The sequence below is a fragment of the Cupressus sempervirens genome, chromosome 2 (assembly GCF_028749045.1).
Source record: "Cupressus sempervirens isolate cs-2001-9-10 chromosome 2, ASM2874904v1, whole genome shotgun sequence".
Classification (NCBI taxonomy): Eukaryota; Viridiplantae; Streptophyta; class Pinopsida; order Cupressales; family Cupressaceae; genus Cupressus; species Cupressus sempervirens.
The window spans coordinates 594,169,362-594,186,947 of NC_143119.1; the positions used below are offsets into that span (position 1 = coordinate 594,169,362).

Here is a 17,586-nt window from a genome sequence, read left to right on the forward strand (position 1 = left end):
AAGGTAATCTATTGCTAATACTCATACTCCTTCCCTTTGGTATCTTTGAAATCATGTCATATAATGTTCTACATACTTCATTGCTTAAATTGTGAGTCATGTAGGTTATGGATTGATCACCCATTAACCTGCAGTGTAATGACTTATTAGTGGACTATCTATATCCACGTGATTGATGCCTTGTTAATGTTGGGTTCATTAGTTGGCTTTTCTATGGTCATTTGTGCCTTGTATATTCCTTTCTTGAGAGCTTTCATAACATATTTGTTCTTTAAAGAATATGATTTATCTTGATTACTTTACATTTATATTTATCACTCTATTCCAATTTACTCTATGAGAGTTTACTTATACTTAGAAATTTTCTAACTTGAATATAATATGAAATTCTCCTCATGGATAATTGTCTTGTTTCTTTTTTCTATGTTTCAGGTAAAGCATCGTGACACATACAAAACATCATTATTTGTTGTACAAATCCTATCCCACATGAATCCACTTGACGATGTATCACACATGAAGGACTACCCACTTCTCTTGGCTCTCCAACGATGTACCCATGCTAATATGAGACCTCTTGCACGATTGAAGATATTTCAAAAAATCAAGTTGTACTATTGTAAATTGGGTTTAACTCCCTTTGATGTAAGCTCCCCAAGTAATGATTAAGGGGGGTGTAAGAAATATTAATCTTTCCTTGGATGTATTTAATTTGGGATATTCCAACGATCCCTACTTGTAGTTTGTCCTATTGTACACATGTGGAGGACATGTCATTTACTTGTCCTCTAGTCCACATGTGAGGATAACTTATTTTATAAGTCCTTTTATAAAGGAAATTAGTTTATCCTCCTTAAGAGGATCTTGACACTTTGCACACACTTATTATGAATGTGGCATTCATAGAAATGGGAGTTACACATGCGAACACATGCAACTCCTTTCTCATCTCTTTAAAAGAGATGCTTCTTTCTCTTTCTTCTTTACACATCACATTGATATTATGGTATTGAGATATTTTGCTCCACCACTTTCTCTCTCTTCTCTAGGCATTTGTCTTCATTCATAATACTCACAAGGGGTTTTCTTTGCTTTCCCCTTTCAAATCCTTGTCTCCATTATTGAACTACTTTGGTGTATGCTCTTGGATCTTGTTTATCTCATGGTAACATTATTTAACTCTTAACTTACTTGGATTGTTTTCTTTTCCTTGCTCTAGTTTATCATTTCTTACAGGATCAATTTCCCCTTCAGATCGAGATTCCCTTTGGACCAAGTTTCCCTTCGGATCGAATTCCCCTTCGGATCAAGTTCCCCTTCGGACCAAATTTCCCTTCAGATTAAGTTCCCTTTCGGGTCGAGTTCCCCTTCGGGTCAAGATTCCCTTCGGACTGAATTTCCCTTTGAATCAAGTTCCCCTTCGAACCGAGATTCCTTTTGGATCAAGATCCCCTTCAGGCCGATATTGCATTCAAGTTGAGATCACCCTCAGGTTGAGTTCGCCTTCGAAACATTACATTAGACAGAATATTTTTATCATGCATTTATAATTTGTAATTGACATGTTACATGTAATGGAAAAACAAGATATAATTGCATGTGATAGTATCATGTGCAAAATTGTAACAAGTAATCATGCTGCAATTACTTTAAGCCTTGTAGCATTGACTAAGTCAAAGTTAGTTAGAGAATCAATCAAGGTGGTTAAGGGTTTTCCCCTTCTTTCTCCACTTTTCTCTCCACTCTTTTCCTCTATAAAAGAAATACCTCATTGTAAATAATTATCTTTTGCAAGGCAAGAAAATTATGTCAGTTTGTATGTACACTCTAAGACTTCGTGCTTGGATGTAAATCAAACTGCTTTAAATAAAAGAGGCAGATTGTTTTGAGAATTATGCAAATTCAAACTGTTATGTGGCAACATTTTCTTGAGTTGATTACGAATTTTAGTTCTTTGATTCAATTGTGCAAACTTTGGCTTGCCTATTCCATTCAAAGTCAATTTGAACTTTGAAGACTTCGTGTTGTAGGAGGAAAAATTGTGATAAATAGTAGTGGCAGTAATCACTTAGAGCTGAAGACTTTGGGCTTCAATTGTAAGTATTTTTATTAAATTTGAGAGTATCAAAAAAGAGACTTTGTGCCTTACTAGTTATTCTACTTTAATTCTCATTAAAGACAAGCGAAAGAGAATTTGGATTCCTGTATTTGCTTCACAAAAATATAAAAAGTAAATTGCTTCCTCTAATATTATTCTTACATCTATTCCAGGGTCACTAGAATTATCGTAGCAAAAGGGTGTTTTTTTGTTAAGTTGGAAAGTTCTAGTTGTATGCAAATCATTTCTGAAAAAGAGGAATTGATTAAGAGAGCTGCCCTTTTTGTAATTTTAATTAAGTTCTTATTGAAGCCACCTACGGTAAGAAGGGAGCCTCCCCTATTGCTGAGAGGAGAGAGCATCTCATGAGATGTTGCCTAAAGTCACAATTTTGTAAATTGTAGACTTTAGTGACTTGCAAAAAATTTACCCAACAATTTTAGGCAACTCTATTGAGGACACAACGCGCATTCAAAAGCCTCACATTTTCATTTGAAGTCTACTTATGTCCTATTCATCGTAATTTTATTTCTTGTAATTGTTGTTGTTCATATCTACTCTAGTACATTGGTTGACCACTGATGAACACTGTATCTTATTGTCCTATGCACGGGATGTACTTTCTATTATGATGATCTTCATGATTCATAAATGTATTCATTTCTCTAAATGATGCATCTGCCCTTTATTCTTATTGCATGGTCTTTATCTATAGTGCACTCGACCATCATTGAGATTTGGCTCCTCCCTTTTTCGTAATCCTATTAAACACATATTGGTTGCTTGTGACAGTGAATTTATCAATTCACTATCATGAATGACATTTTCCTGCGTGATAGAACAAGCAAGGGGATTCTAACCTCAAAGATGTTAAAGAAAATATCATGTTGGGCTCAACCCTTGTGGGAGCCCATTTTATCCCACAAGCTGCAATATTGAATGAAGTAATAAGCAATGAAAATTTGCTTGTTCCTGAATAGTGAACAAACATGCTAATCAAAACAATGAGTTTTCAAATTTGTTTCTTAGCTTTCCTCTCTAATATCTTCAATGATTACATAACTGGTTTGATACCATGTGTGAGAAAATTATATGTTTGTTGATGATTGATTACATACAAATTGATTGGCACCATGAGCCCTAACATAATTTTCCATCATCTCTTGAAGTAATATCTGGAGCAGTGAGGCAATTTCTGGAGAAACCAAGTTAGGTACACAACCAACCAACCACAGCATTTGTCATTCCAACCTTCAAGAAGTCACAAATTCCCTATTCATTCATATTTTTTTTTCATTTTCAGCTGTATAGTTTTCTTTCATATTGCATTTATTCAATCATTCCCCTGGCTTGTGTGGGACACCATGCACTTGAATTCATGAATTAAAAACAAGTATTTTCACATGCAAAGTTGTATGATTTTATTCTTTCCTATACACACTTGCATCTTATATGTTGTTCATTAGATAGTATGTTTGTTTGATAAAAAACGCTTAGCATAATCAGATGTGTACCTTTGTTTTTCTATTTGTAAAACTTAATCAGCTCCACCTAATTGGCTTGGTAGCGAAAATGGGTAACAAAGGGATAACCAATATTATCAAACATAACAATTGGCATTGTTCGCTAACTATACAACTGTCTCAAGTTGTTCAATTGTTTCACTATTTTGCTAGTTTAGTCTACAAGTGACAAGGTCATTGTTTACCGCATAGGTTAATTAAGAAATGCACACAGATAATGAATACAAACAGCAGTACTCATTTATTCGCATATGCCAACAGATTGCATAACTGGTGATAAGATAGATAAGATGATTTACAATGATCCAAGAGGGTGTATAAATACTTTCCGTCGAACCTTCCAGAAGAGGTCCGTCGGCTACAAAACAATCCTAATCTACCCGTCGGCCCATCGGCTACAAAATATTTAACAACGACAACACCCTGTCGGCTACAGTTTGTACCGACAACATCATCCCCCCCAAAAGAAAAGTCGTCTTCTGACGACTAACAAAATAAGAGACAACCACATACAAGAAAAATACTAGAGAGAAGGTGGTGCCCCTGAAGAATGTTGTCGCCGACACAACTCATAGACCTGCTCCGTCCAAATGCTCAAATCCTTCTGTATCCATGAATTAACCTCAACAGCCTCCTTGAGGAGAAGCGCCGCATCCATAGTCTGCTTCCTTGCTAACTACAACTCCTGTTTTGCTGCATCCTTATCCCGTACAGCCGCTTCCTTATCCTGCAACAACGCTGCCCTTTCAACTGCCCAAGCTGCCTGCTGAGTGGTGAAATCCGCTACTAACTTCTCTCTAGCCTCCCTCTCAACCGCCAGAGATTTCTCAACTGCAATCCTGTCTGCTGCCCTGTCCACCTCCGCGCGCCTGCGAGCATAATAAATCTCCTTATACAGTGCCACGATCTCATGTGCCAGCTTCTCCAGCAGAGTGTTGCGCGGCCCCAACTCTGGCTCACTGGTCCAATCTGCCAACATCTCCAGTGTCACGATTGCTGGCCAACCCCTCTCCTCAAAACATGAACGGAACCACTACGAACAGATCTCCCTGATGAAAGCTCGAACCAAATGCCACTCCCTCTGCCAAGTCATAGCCTGCAATGCCAAATCATGTCCCTTCCTTAGCCCAACCTTCATAGCCCTGAGGTAGTCTCTCCACCGTCCTCATCCGACACATAATCCTCCTTTGCAAAGCCCTCCATTGTCCATTCGGCATCACTATTTTGTTCCTCATCTGCAGGGAGCATGCCCACATCTGGTGCGGCCTCCTCTGCTCTCGGCGCAACCACGGCCTATGACACCCCCACCTCTTGAGGCTCTGGACCTAAAGCTGATACTCCTAGGTGTCCGGGGGACTGGATGGACGGATCAACTTCGGCAGGGATAAGTCAAAACTGTTGTCTCAAGAAAGCGCTAGCTCTATCCATCACCTCCGGCTGCTCTAACTGTGCGGACTCCATGCCCTCCTCCTGCTATGCTGGCTGGACTGTCTGTATTGGCTCAGTGGATGCTAACAAGGAAGATGAAACGGTGATGATTGCATCACAGTCAATCACCTCCAAGCGAACCTGGGGCTCAAGCTCCGATGTTGGTAATTTGACACTCTACGAGGCTAGCACACTGACACTCTATGCCTGCAATAGCTCCAAGTCTCATCAACTGGTCACACTTCCCACGACTAATATCCGCAACGACTGGGGGTCCGGCGGGGTCGAGGGGCAGCGCTTTCTTCTATTTTTGCGATTTCTTCTGATCCCACACTCTTTCTAGCAATCGCTGATACTTCCCCTTCCCTTTGGCATTGTGCATTACTCATTCTGAACTGCTTCAATTTGTCGTCTTTTTTTTTTTTTAGAATCTCCTGCTTCCTGAAAAGTACGACTCCTTCCTCTTGGTACACACGCAACCCAGTTACATGTTGCTCACGGGTTGTAAGGCACACGAACTGTGAATGCCATTAATGCTAGCTCCAAACCAGAATCCTCCGAGGCTAATATGGTGTTAACTGCTCTAGTGAATGAAGTAATTTCTGTGTTAAAAAATTATCCATTGCCTGCATCCATGCAAATCCTAAACGATTTGTCCCTGCAAAGTTGAAAACTCGGCTCAACTGAAATCAGGGTCATTCTTCCATTTGGCTGCTCTCGATTCGCGCTCTTCCTGGTTAAAAACAAACCCAATATGTTTAAATGTCGGGTTTTCTACCTCCCCACGTGGTTAAGGCATTGGGCGGAATGGTATATAGTCCGCGGTAAGGTAATCTCTGGCAAGAAGGTGATGCCCGCTGAAGATGAGCAAGGCATCCCACGGAAGACGACACACCACGCGTGGAAAAGCTTAGGAAGAACCAGCAAAGGCACCCAATGCAGAGAAAAAGCCCGCGGAAATCACAGAAGCCATGCCCGGAAAGGTCTTGCTATGATCGGCAAATGAGGCTCTAAGGACTGCACCAACACCTTCTGATAAATCACAGTGTTTGAACAACATCCGCGGGTGAACAAAACACACTCCGGAGAAGGTGAGGGAAGTCCGCGGAAAAATTAGAGAAGACGCGTGGGATAATAAAGAACACGCGCGAGAGAAAAAAAAGACACGCGGAATTTGATGAAGTCTGCGAAGTGTGACAAACCACCGTGGGACCTAAACAGTCCGCGGAAATAAGGGCATCCGCAGGGCTAAGTAGCGCACGGGAATCTGTCTGCAGCTCATAGCAACACTGCCCGCGGATAGGTGTCCGCGGGACACTCTGCCCACGGAGTAGTGTTCCGCGGGGTGAGTCCGCAGGCAAGCTTCCGTTCCCTTTTTTTTTTTAATTTTTTTTTTAATCAAATTTTTTTTTTCTTTTTATTTTTTCCCTTTTTTCTTTTTTTTTATTTTTATTTTTTTAAAACCTTTTTTTTTTTAAATAAAAAAATACAACTCAATTTTCCCTCCACACTTCGCAATTCCACGACGATGAGAGAGTCAAAAGATACATAACAACGCCACTCGATGAACTAAGGAGTCATCCGCGGATAGAGAAGTAAGTGTGCAAGAAATAAAGGAAACTACAGAAGAACGAACACCACTAGGGGTGGAAGAATATGCCACCGAGGAAGAATGAAGACAACCCGCAATCACAATGCACCCTGCAGAAGAATCCGCGGAAGACAGGAGAAAACCGCACTACGCCATGGTTAAAAAAATGAAGCCACCAATGAACAAGATAAGCCCGCGAACACCAAGATGCAATCCATGGAAAATAGAAAGCCAGCCGCACAACAAAAGTCCGCAGGAGATAAAGGCAGGCCGTGGAGAACAAAAGACTTCTCGCGAAGACACAACCCACGAAAAAGGTGTCCACAGAACAGTCTATGGGACCCCTGTCCAGGCAGACTCCGCTCACTCTTCGATCATCATCTGGTTTCTTCTCTACTTTTCCATCAACCTTCGTTGTCTTCAACTGTCCTTCTCCTTGTGTGATTTTCTTTACTTCTCCTCCTTTTACTTTGTTCGCTCGCTTTCTTTTTTTACTCTTCTTACGCTTGCCCTCGCTTTCTTCATTCTCAATTTTTTTCTCCACCATTTCATTGATCTCCATTTTCTCCGAGGGCTCTTGCTTTGTCACTATTTTCACAGTAACCTCGATCCCCTTCTCTAATTCATTCTGCTGCAGCTCCACTTTTTTCGAAGTTGACTCATTGGCCTCATCTCCCAAATTCATTGTTTGCAGTGTGGCTTCATTATACTTAATTGTCTCCCCCTCACTGAATGCATGGGCAGGTGTAACATCCAACAGTGCATCCCCCTCGTTTACCTCAGTGAACTCCTTTGGAAATTCATCCCCCCTCGGACCTTCCTCAATTGTCAATACATTGCAACTCTGGAATAGTTCGTAGTCCTCTATTTGCCAATGGTAGAGACCGTTGACCGAATCCAAATCGTCGTCTGTTGATCCTCCCTCCAACTGCAGGACTCCCTCCTGATCCGGTTCCATACGTTGTCTGCCTTCATCCTCCTCCTCTTCGAAATCTGATGACAAGGCTTCTTCCCCAACCATTTGGGTGTGCAAATTGATGACAAATAATCGGCCTTTACTTTCGAGTGATAAGGTGTTCTTCTTCCAGTCGTATCTGACTCTGGCTTGAATAAGCCATCCGCGGCCAAGGATGGCATCGTATCCTTTTCTCTTAAACAGGATCACGACAAAGTCCAATAGGAACGGTTGTGTGCCAATCATTGTAGTATAGTGGTGAGTATTCCTGCCTGTCACGCGGGTGACCCGGGTTCGATCCCTGGCAATGGCACCAAATGTTTACCGCATAGGTTAATTAAGAAATGCACATAGATAATGAATACGAACAGCAGTACTCCTTTATTCGCATATGCCAACAGATTACATAACTGGTGATAAGATAGATAAGATGATTTACAATGATCCAAGAGGGTGTATAAATACTTTCCACCAAACCTTCCAGAAGAGGTCCGTCGCCTACAAAACAATCCTAATCTACCTATCAGCCCGTTGGCTACAAAATCTTTATCGACAACAACACCCTGTCGGCTACAGTTTCTACCGGGGGCACCACCTTCTCTCTTGTGTTTTTTTGTTTTACTATATGTGGTTGTCTCCTATTTTGTTAGTCGTCAGGAGACGACTTTTATTTTTACAGCAGTTTTTGTATTTTGTCGCCGACTGGGTTATGCCGTCGGAGATTGTGTATTTGGTAGCCGACGGGTAGATTAAGATTGTTTTGTAGCCGACGAACCTCTTCTAGAAATTTCGGCGAAAAGTATTTATACACCCTCTTGGGTCATTGTAAAGCATCTTATCACCAGTTATGTAATCTGTTGGCATATGTGAATAAAGGAGTACTACTGTTCGTGTTCATTATCGGTGTGCATTTCTTAATTAACCTATGCGGTAAACAGTCATATGTTGTAAACCATAGTGAGGATTTCATTTGAAGCTTTGAATGCTATTTAATGTCTCTATGGGAAATTTTAATGATTCAATAAAAATTATCAACTTAGTTTTGGATTTTCAATATCTCTAGATGCTCCCGCTCACCTCCTTCCCTCACAACAAGAGTTGAATGACTATGTCAAACTTGACATCTACAGATAGTACATTTCCACAACCTGGTACAACCTTCAGGTAGTCTCCAACCAAACATGGCCTTCTATATTGAGCACCTTTTGGACATTCAGGATGGAGTCATTGTACGTCCCCTTTATTTGTCTCAACGCAAGAGCCATGCCCTTCACATCTCCTTGGGCTCTTCCTACATCGCCTCCCACAAAATCTACATCTAGACTAACCACCAGGCTGACAGAGTCGATCAGATTTTTCGCCTTTATGCCTTGGCCAAGATCCAGACTGAGATTCACTTTATCTTTCGATGTCCTATCTAATACGAGATTAGGGGGAGGTTTCACTTCTTTTTTAAAGGGTATTGATCTCTTTCATCCTTCTTTAGCTACATCAATCAGCGGTGTCTTGCTCTATATCTCCAGAAATCCTTGCAGCTTTTCTATCACACATAATAGGCTCTATTCCCTTCGAGACAAGCTTTTGATCATCATATCGCTTCCTTCTTCTCGTCAGTGTCCCTTGACCAAGGTATGAAGCGGTCGCTTGATCCTCCTACTTCCAGTCACACCAGGCGTGTGAGGCCTCGCAATAGACTTACTCGACAATGTCACTCCTCTTCCAGTAGTATTCTGAGACGGTCCAGGGCTCACTCTCACCTTGGACCCTATCCTTCAATGTTGGACTTTTTCTAGCCCTGAACCCTATACTTCAGTGTTCGACTTTTTCCAACATAGGAAGGACCTCTAATCCTCTTGTGTGGTCCTTTTGCTTTCTTTTCTGTACTTTTCTTGATCCCCATTTGATGTTCCCATTGTTGTTTGTTGCCCTAGTTGTATGCTTTTAGTCCCTTAGACCCTTTTGTGCTCTCTTGTTGGACATTAATAAATTTATCTTATCTTACCAAATTTACTAGTCCAAATAAACTGAGAATGAGATGAATGCATGATAATATTTTGATGTAATGCAAGCCTTTATGATGTTCCTTTCATTTTATGTGGATTATTGTAGCCTTGAGATGGTTCGTAAAAAATATTTGGTTATGCAAGGCTTTCTAACTTTTTGTGTATGATGTCAGTCTAGTTCCGAGTGTGATTTGGAGGTATATAAGATGAATTTGTGACAACGTTTTAAAGCAATACAAGCCTTTATGATGCTCTTTCTTTCATTCCATGTGAACTATTGTAGCTTGAGATGGACTATTAAGGTGAGGTTTTATTACTTATTAAATTATTTATTGATGCCAATCTAGTTCCAATTGTGATTTGTAGGTTTTTTTTTTCTTCTCCATAAGTTGTGACTTTGTTGCCCATGTGGGAGAAGGCAACGGACCTCAATTGTGTATAATCAAACAATTTCTCATCAAACCATCCTTGATTCCCATTAATTTCAATTTTGTGTCAGTATCCACCATGTTCATATGTTCCAATGATATTGTTGATGTCATAGTTCATGCAAGTGTAGTTCTAAGTGTGATTTGTAAGTTTTTTTTTTTCCTCTTCATAGGTTGACTTGGTTACCCATGTGAGTTGGCACTAGTCCTAGGTGGTGAATGGTTGAACATTTTCTCATCATGCTACCCATTATTCTCATTAATTTCATTTTAGTGTTGGTATCCATCTTGTTTGCATGTTCCATTTATATTCCTGATGTCATATTTCATGCAAGCTAAGAATAGTAAACCATAAAAGAACTTGTGATCAAACCAAAGTAACGAGACTCGGACCTGGCTCGGACTTGGCAAGGGTAACTTAACTCGTGACCCGGCTTGGACTCGATAGTGACTCGGCAAAGTGATAAAACCCTTGAAATTTAGAGATTTTTTTAGATTTAAATTAATTTCATGCACCCGTTCTTAAATAAAGATTAAAGACACAATAACATCATAAAATATATGGTAATTTGAAATTTTGATCACATACATAACATACATTGATTACGAAACTACAAAGGCAAAAAAATTAAAAATCAGCCAAGTTAGATGAGTCAGCCGAGTCACATAGGTGAGTTAGCCAAGTCACCCAGCCAAGTCAGCCGAGTCAGGTGAGTCAACCAAGTTGACCCGCTGAGCCAAGGTCATGGGTCATTTTGACCCGACTGAGGTAACTTAACTCGCTGACTTGGACGACTCACCCAACTCGAAGCGAGTCTCGTTACAATGGATCAAACAATACTCCAACAGGCGTAGGAAGGATGTTTTGCTGCTCTAACACGTGAACATTGAAAACTCTAATGAGACAGGCAAAATGCATGATAACTAAACACCATATGTAGAATAAAATACATAATAAATTTTAGACATTTCCATTAACTTCTTGACTACAAGTGTCTCAAGTTTTTTTGTTGTTTCAATGTTTTGCATGTTCGATCTCCAAGTGATAAGGTCACACATTGTACATCATAGGAAGGATTTCATTTGAAGCTATGTATGACTGAATAACTCCATGTCAACTTGTAATGATTCTAGAAAAAGGTTGGACTTAGTTGTGGGTTATTTCTTGCCATATTTGCTAGAATTAATGTAATGTGAGTTAGATTAAAGTGTGACAACTATAATGGTCTTCCTTTCATTTCATGCAAATTATTGTAGCCTTGTGATGGAATTTAAAGATTAGTTGGTTACATAGGACTTTATCACTTGTTTGTGTGCGCAAGATTGGCTCCAAATGTCATTTGCAAACATGTCCTTTTCCTCTTCATAGATTGTGTCTACGTTGCTCATGGGAGTAGGCACCAATCCTAAATGGTAAATGATCAAACACTTTCTCATCATACTATAATTTTTCTCATTAATTTCAATTTAAAGTTAACATCAATCTTGTTCGCGTATTCCACGGATATTGTTTATGTCATCTTTCATCCAAGCGAAGAATAGTAAACCAGTAAAGGAACTTATGGTCAAAAGTGTCTTCAACAACTGATCTAAGAAAGACTTCACTACATGAAGGCATGCTGATGCAAGGAGTGCACTGAATAACATGTGAACCTTGAGAAACCTAATAATACTAGTGGAATAAATTAACTACATGTTCCAAATAGGAGGAAATAACAGAACTAGATGCTCTAAAAACAAAATCGGTGTTTCAATGCTAAAGACTCTTCCTAATGTTTAATTTAGCAGAGTATTGAGAGCAAAACTAGTATTATACTTGAAAGCAATGATGTGAGGCCTCGCCCCGACCCATCCTAACATCGATGATACATTATTATTTTGATACTCATGACTCGATATGTCAGAACATTATTTGATGCACTGAACATTATTATGCTATTTATGATGTGTGATGCTTACTTTCAAATATTTGATTTCGTCATTTAATGCTTTATAAACATGTATGATGATGAAGTGGATGAATGCAAAACTAACACTTTGAATTTTCCAGTTTTAATGAATAGAATAAGACAAGCAATTGAATTATAGAAAATGGGTGCTTTAAATTACATGAATTTCTTGATGCGTATTTTTTTATATATGTATAAATGTGTTTCTTAAACTACTGATGTGTGCAATGAGTGTGCAGGTAATTTAGCCGAGAAATCCAATGGAAAGACAAAGCTGAACCCCCTTGTTAATTTTGTGCTTTGTATTGTAATTCTTTAAAGGTTGTTATTTGGTCATACTATTTTCCCTAGCTTTCGTTTGTTCTTATTAAGTCTTTAAGGCTTTAAAACATCAAATTTAAGTACCCTAGGGGTAAGGGTATGGGTTGAGGACACTTTCCAACCCCTTAATCTCCTTGGTTGACTTTTAGGGTCACTCAAAAACTCTACTTTTGGTTGATTGCGAAAATGGATTGTCTCTTTACTTGAGTTGGTGAACCAAAACTCCATCTTGAGGTTACTTGAAGTCTAGTTGAGTTAAGGATCATCCTTAGAGGCATTTTTGGAGTAGTTTTTTTTTGTCACCCAATCTCTAATTTTGGAGAAAGTTTGAAGATTGAATGAAGAAAGGGAAAAGCTCTTCTCAACTTACCATTTTACCATAACTCTTTGTGAAGGTAGGAGTTCTTCACTCTTTTGGTTTTTCTCTTCATGTTGATCATGTTTGAATCTTGCTTAAGGTGTTGTGTTGTTCCTTGTTTTACTTGCTTGTGTGTGGGGATTGATTTGGAAGGGTTTTTTTTGTTGTTCTTGATGCATTCTTTTGCTTATCTTGATGATTTGTTTTGAGGGGATTGTTTTGGCATTACTCACCCTTGGATAGGGAAGAAGTGGCCATGTACGGGGGTAGGGCCTTAGTTGGACCTCAATGGTGAGAGTCTCCTTTCATGGTGAGAGGAGAGAAAGAGGGTAGAGTATGGGCCCCTACTTGTCATCACATACCTTGTTGATATTGTGAAATCTTGAATATGGAAAGGAATGAACATCCTTGTGATAGTAGCCACCTCCCCCCAATGCTTCCATCTTCCCCAAATGCATGATCCAATGCGTGGGGACATAAGGGAAGGGACAGGTCTGTGTGCGCAGGCCCTTGGGCAGCACGCAAACCCTTGGGAAGTGGGGCCTCATGTCATGCCCACTTGGCATAGGGGTGTAGGGGGTAGATCCTAGGTAGATCTTAGGTCTAGGAAGTAAAAAGGGTAGTATTAGTGTTAGGTTATCTTGGTTTGGTTGTTAGTATAAAATGTTAAATATTTCAGTTAGTATGTAGCTTAGGATAGATATTAAATGGTAGTTAGGATTTAAATATATGTTTAATTTTAATAGGGGTGGTATCAAAACTTTAGTTAGGGTAGTAGATGTTGGTTATATCAGGAAGAGATATAATGTCTTTTATGTTAATGTGGATGGTAGTATTTTTATAGTGTCTTAGTTGTTAGAGTATTAAAGTAGTTCTAATTTAAAAGTTTTAAATTTGAAATTAGAATACTTAAATTAAAATAATTTTTAATGTCTTATTAAATAGTTTTATGCTATTGTGATAATTACTAGATTGACTTTTATATTGGCAATTTTAATGTGAACTTAAATTTTGTTTTAGTTACTCATAAAGTTCAGATTAACTTGTAGATTTAATGAATTGACTCTAGGCATCAATTTCAATTGTAAATGATAAATTACTGAATTAGATTGTAGACTAAAGTTTAAAATGTAGATAGCACACATTGTATAGTAGATTTTACAGATCTTCTAGAGTTTAAATCTTCTAATGTTAAATGATTAAATTTCCAAATTCGATCAAGTTATTAGTTAATCGAAGGAGGTCTAGCTAATTGAATCATCCTTAGGGTTAGTGGTATATTTCTCGTAATTTAATTGTATCATTAAAACAGATTGATAGGTTATGACTTTATCAAATGGATTAGTCGTTTAAATTTATTATTGGATTTTTCTAAGAGACCTTCCGTTCACTCAGATAACCTCCTTGACGAAATGATCAAACTGAGTCGTAACCCTATTACTTATCTATGGTGATCTTGCATCTAGCCTAATAGTACCTATGGCCATCTGAATCTTAAACCCCTCAGACAATTAACTCCAATGTGTTTATACATCTAAACCTTGTCGACCATATTAACTTATTGAATCATTTTTCTTATTAAAAAAAAAAAAATTGTGCATTTTTGCCCTTATATTTTGGGCATGACAAATGAGGATAGTTGCAAGAACCTCTACAATCGACAAGACTATCAGAAGTAAACTTTTGACTACTCATAACTCTGATTCCAGTTTCTTATTCATTTGGATATTATATATATGTCCAATAAGTATTTGTTTGGGTAGTTAAATCATCTTTGTGGTTTATGTTATCCTTTGATAGATACTTTGCTTTTAGTACAGTATAAATCATAGGGAGCCTACAGACCTAGAAAAGTTTTTAAAAAATCAATTTCCCTTGAAGCATTCAAATACATTACATGGGATCAAAGGTCATGGAATCAATTAAACTAATTGCAGAAATCGTATGCATGTGCTTTGCACGATTAATAATGGATAGGAAAGAATGAACTGCACCAAAATACAAGTGTTGCTCCTGAAAGAGCCATGACAGTATATGCAAAAGGTCCAGCAATTGCATCAGCTAGTCTCTGGACTGGAGCCTCGCGGCCTTGGGCCTCTTCAACCTGTTAGAAATGAAGAGAAATGATATATTTCTTGAGTGAGACAAAATTGCGAAGGATAAAGTAAACAAAAGGAAACACAAAAGCACTTTGCAATTAACAAAAAAATGGACCACTTAAAACCATCATTGTTATATATGAATTTGATTTTAGATTACTTATGAAATTTTGGTGATGAAGATACTTGAGAGAAAGGTACTAATTACAGACTCAACGAGGTAAAGAAGGAATATACACTTGCTTAAATAAAATGATTTTGGTAGAAATTTACTAGGCGTGATTTATATCATACATGAGAAAACAGTTTGTTCATCATAGGGGTTTAAACTTTATATGCTTCTACCTGGCTATCATCTGTAACGACCCAAAAAGGATCTATCACAGAAGCTACAAAACTTCAATTGTCACATGTATGTAGCAGCATAGATTCTTTAAATACAATACAAATGCATATTACAAACCAATAAGTACAAAGGAGAATGATAAATTTGATAGTGAATGAGAGCAAAGAAGTTTCCAACTTTCCACCCGGAAACAGTTATGCTACTATATATGGATAAAACAGTAATATATACTGCAAGTTTACATTTTTTTCCACAGGTTCATCATTCTCAGATAGAAATCTAAAAGTTGACAAATCATGGATGTCATGATCATGAATCACAATTTGACATACATGCATCAATGTTAGAGATTCGGCCAGAAATGTTGAGAAAACAGGCTTAGTCAAAGAACAACCTGGACATTAGGATTTCAACCATTAGCTGTGCGTGGTTATGGGTTTTAACTTTTTACACATGATATTTTATGGAAGGCATCATTTGCAAAGCTATAGAACTTTGGCAGATTTTCAAGTAATGTGTATGAAACACTTATGAAGAATAAATAAATACAATAATATGGCATAGTAACAAAGCAAATATTAACTGTCAGTAATGCAAAAGAGCTTAAAGTGGGTAAATTTGGGTTTAAAATACGAGTTCAGGTAAATTACAAAGTAAAAAATCAAAAAAATTCATGATCAAGTAAAAGGTTCTTTAAAGCAGCAAAAAATCTATTTATTTTCCATTTACCCAAATGAATATCAACTTGTACCATTTGAAGTATCTTTGAAATTGTTGACATGGCCCCACTTGATGCAACTTCTATTCTTATAGGTCCCTCCTAAACATACAAATTCAACAAGAAAACAAAAAATTTCAAAGATTAGAACAACAAAACAAGTAATTTAACACATGTAACTGTATGAAATATTTGACAAAATTTTACATTGGTGAACAAGTCACCGATATCTTTCTTTGTAAACAAAAGAAATTGCATATTCTTCAAGTCCTCGCTAATATTGGCGTGCTAGACATTTAAATTTTCCGGAGATAAACTTAATGCACTCCATTACACATATTTTGCATGAAAAGTTCAAGGATGTCAACATGGACTCAAAATGGCAATAGGCTCAAACTCAAATATCTTACTAATACAAGGCATCAAGGATAAAAAGATAATTAAATAAATATATCCTACTCATGAACTTCAAGACCTGTGCATTAATGAAAATATTTGCAAAACAGAGATTTATATGTGCTTAATATGATTTCCTACATGAAAGTAAAGGTTATTTTATAGGACAAAATATAGCACAATGAAAATGTTGAAACAAATAAAGTCTTCTAATTATGATTTCTGCATCTTTTTTCATAAAATTTATGAGTTACTTTTACTATGCTCTACAATCTAATCCTATGATAAAAAGGGAAGCAACATGTTAGTGCCCAGATTTACAGGCCTCGGTATTCATGAAGATCCTATGTCTTTGCATGGTTTGTTGCATTTGCCTAATTTTTCCACCATTAATATCCAATCCAAGAAATTCTAAGTGCCACCCCCTGCCCACTCCCTCAAGCTAGCATGTGCTATGGTCTCCAAGTGTTTCCAAAAATTTCTAAGTGTTTGTATGTTTCTGCAGTCCTTTTCATTTTCCCAGCCTGCAGACTTTCATCAAAAAATGGGACCTATACACTAAGTTCTAGATTACCCTAAGGGTTCTAGATTACCCCGGCCCAGCTCTCACCCTCCACGGGCTTCACTTTGATTTCACAAGCCCTAGGCCCGTGGATGGAATTCAGACCAAGGGATTAAGTTTTGCAAATCTAAGAGGATATAAGAGATAGATTACAATGTGAACTAAAAATCTTGAGAAAATTATGAGTCTAGGTTGCACACTAGAAAACCTCTTGGAAAAAGTGGAAACTAAAAACATAGACTGCCTAAGTTTGGTCAATATCTTTATGACATGTAAGAGAATGTTGTATTCTTGATTTTTTGACCCATCATGGAGGTGGGGCATTCGAATTTGTGCCATGGGGTTGCAAGCCACAATTAGGCTCATAGTTTTGCATATGGTTTCCTAAACTGTTTATGATTTCCTAAATAGGCATTGCCTATCATTGGTAAGCAAACTTGTCACTGCAATTGTTCCTCCAAAACCAGCCCTATTTAGCCAAAGAGAAATGATAGTTGTTTCAACTGTTGGAGAGACTGATATATAATACCACTCTTCCTTTGCCTTTGAAAGCGCAGCGAGTTCCCTTGTATAATGGGGGTTTTTAGGATTTTTGTGTACTTTTAACCTTAAAGTATAGAAAAAAAGGAAAGATAAAACTAATGAAAGACAACTAACAGAAAGCCCAACAGCAAACATACAAATACCACTTGAGATTCACAATGGACAATGATTGCAAAGGTATTTTTAGCATGAGAATAAGTTTTGATATGCACCGAAGAAAGAAGATTAACAAATCTGAACATATGAAGAAACAGGTTATTTTATCACA

General features: G+C 37.9%; 1 protein-coding gene across 1 annotated transcript in view; it reads right to left on the bottom strand.

The window, feature by feature from the left end:
• Positions 1-17,586, bottom strand: part of LOC149574804 (copper-transporting ATPase PAA2, chloroplastic) — a 223,313-nt gene that overhangs the window by 86,234 nt on the left and 119,493 nt on the right. The window contains exons 8-9 of the mRNA XM_089814630.1: positions 15,851-15,919; positions 14,649-14,758 (exon numbers count right to left, since the gene is read on the bottom strand). Coding sequence (XP_089670756.1) covers positions 14,649-14,758; positions 15,851-15,919 — 179 coding nt within the window. The remainder of the gene's footprint in view (positions 1-14,648; positions 14,759-15,850; positions 15,920-17,586) is intronic.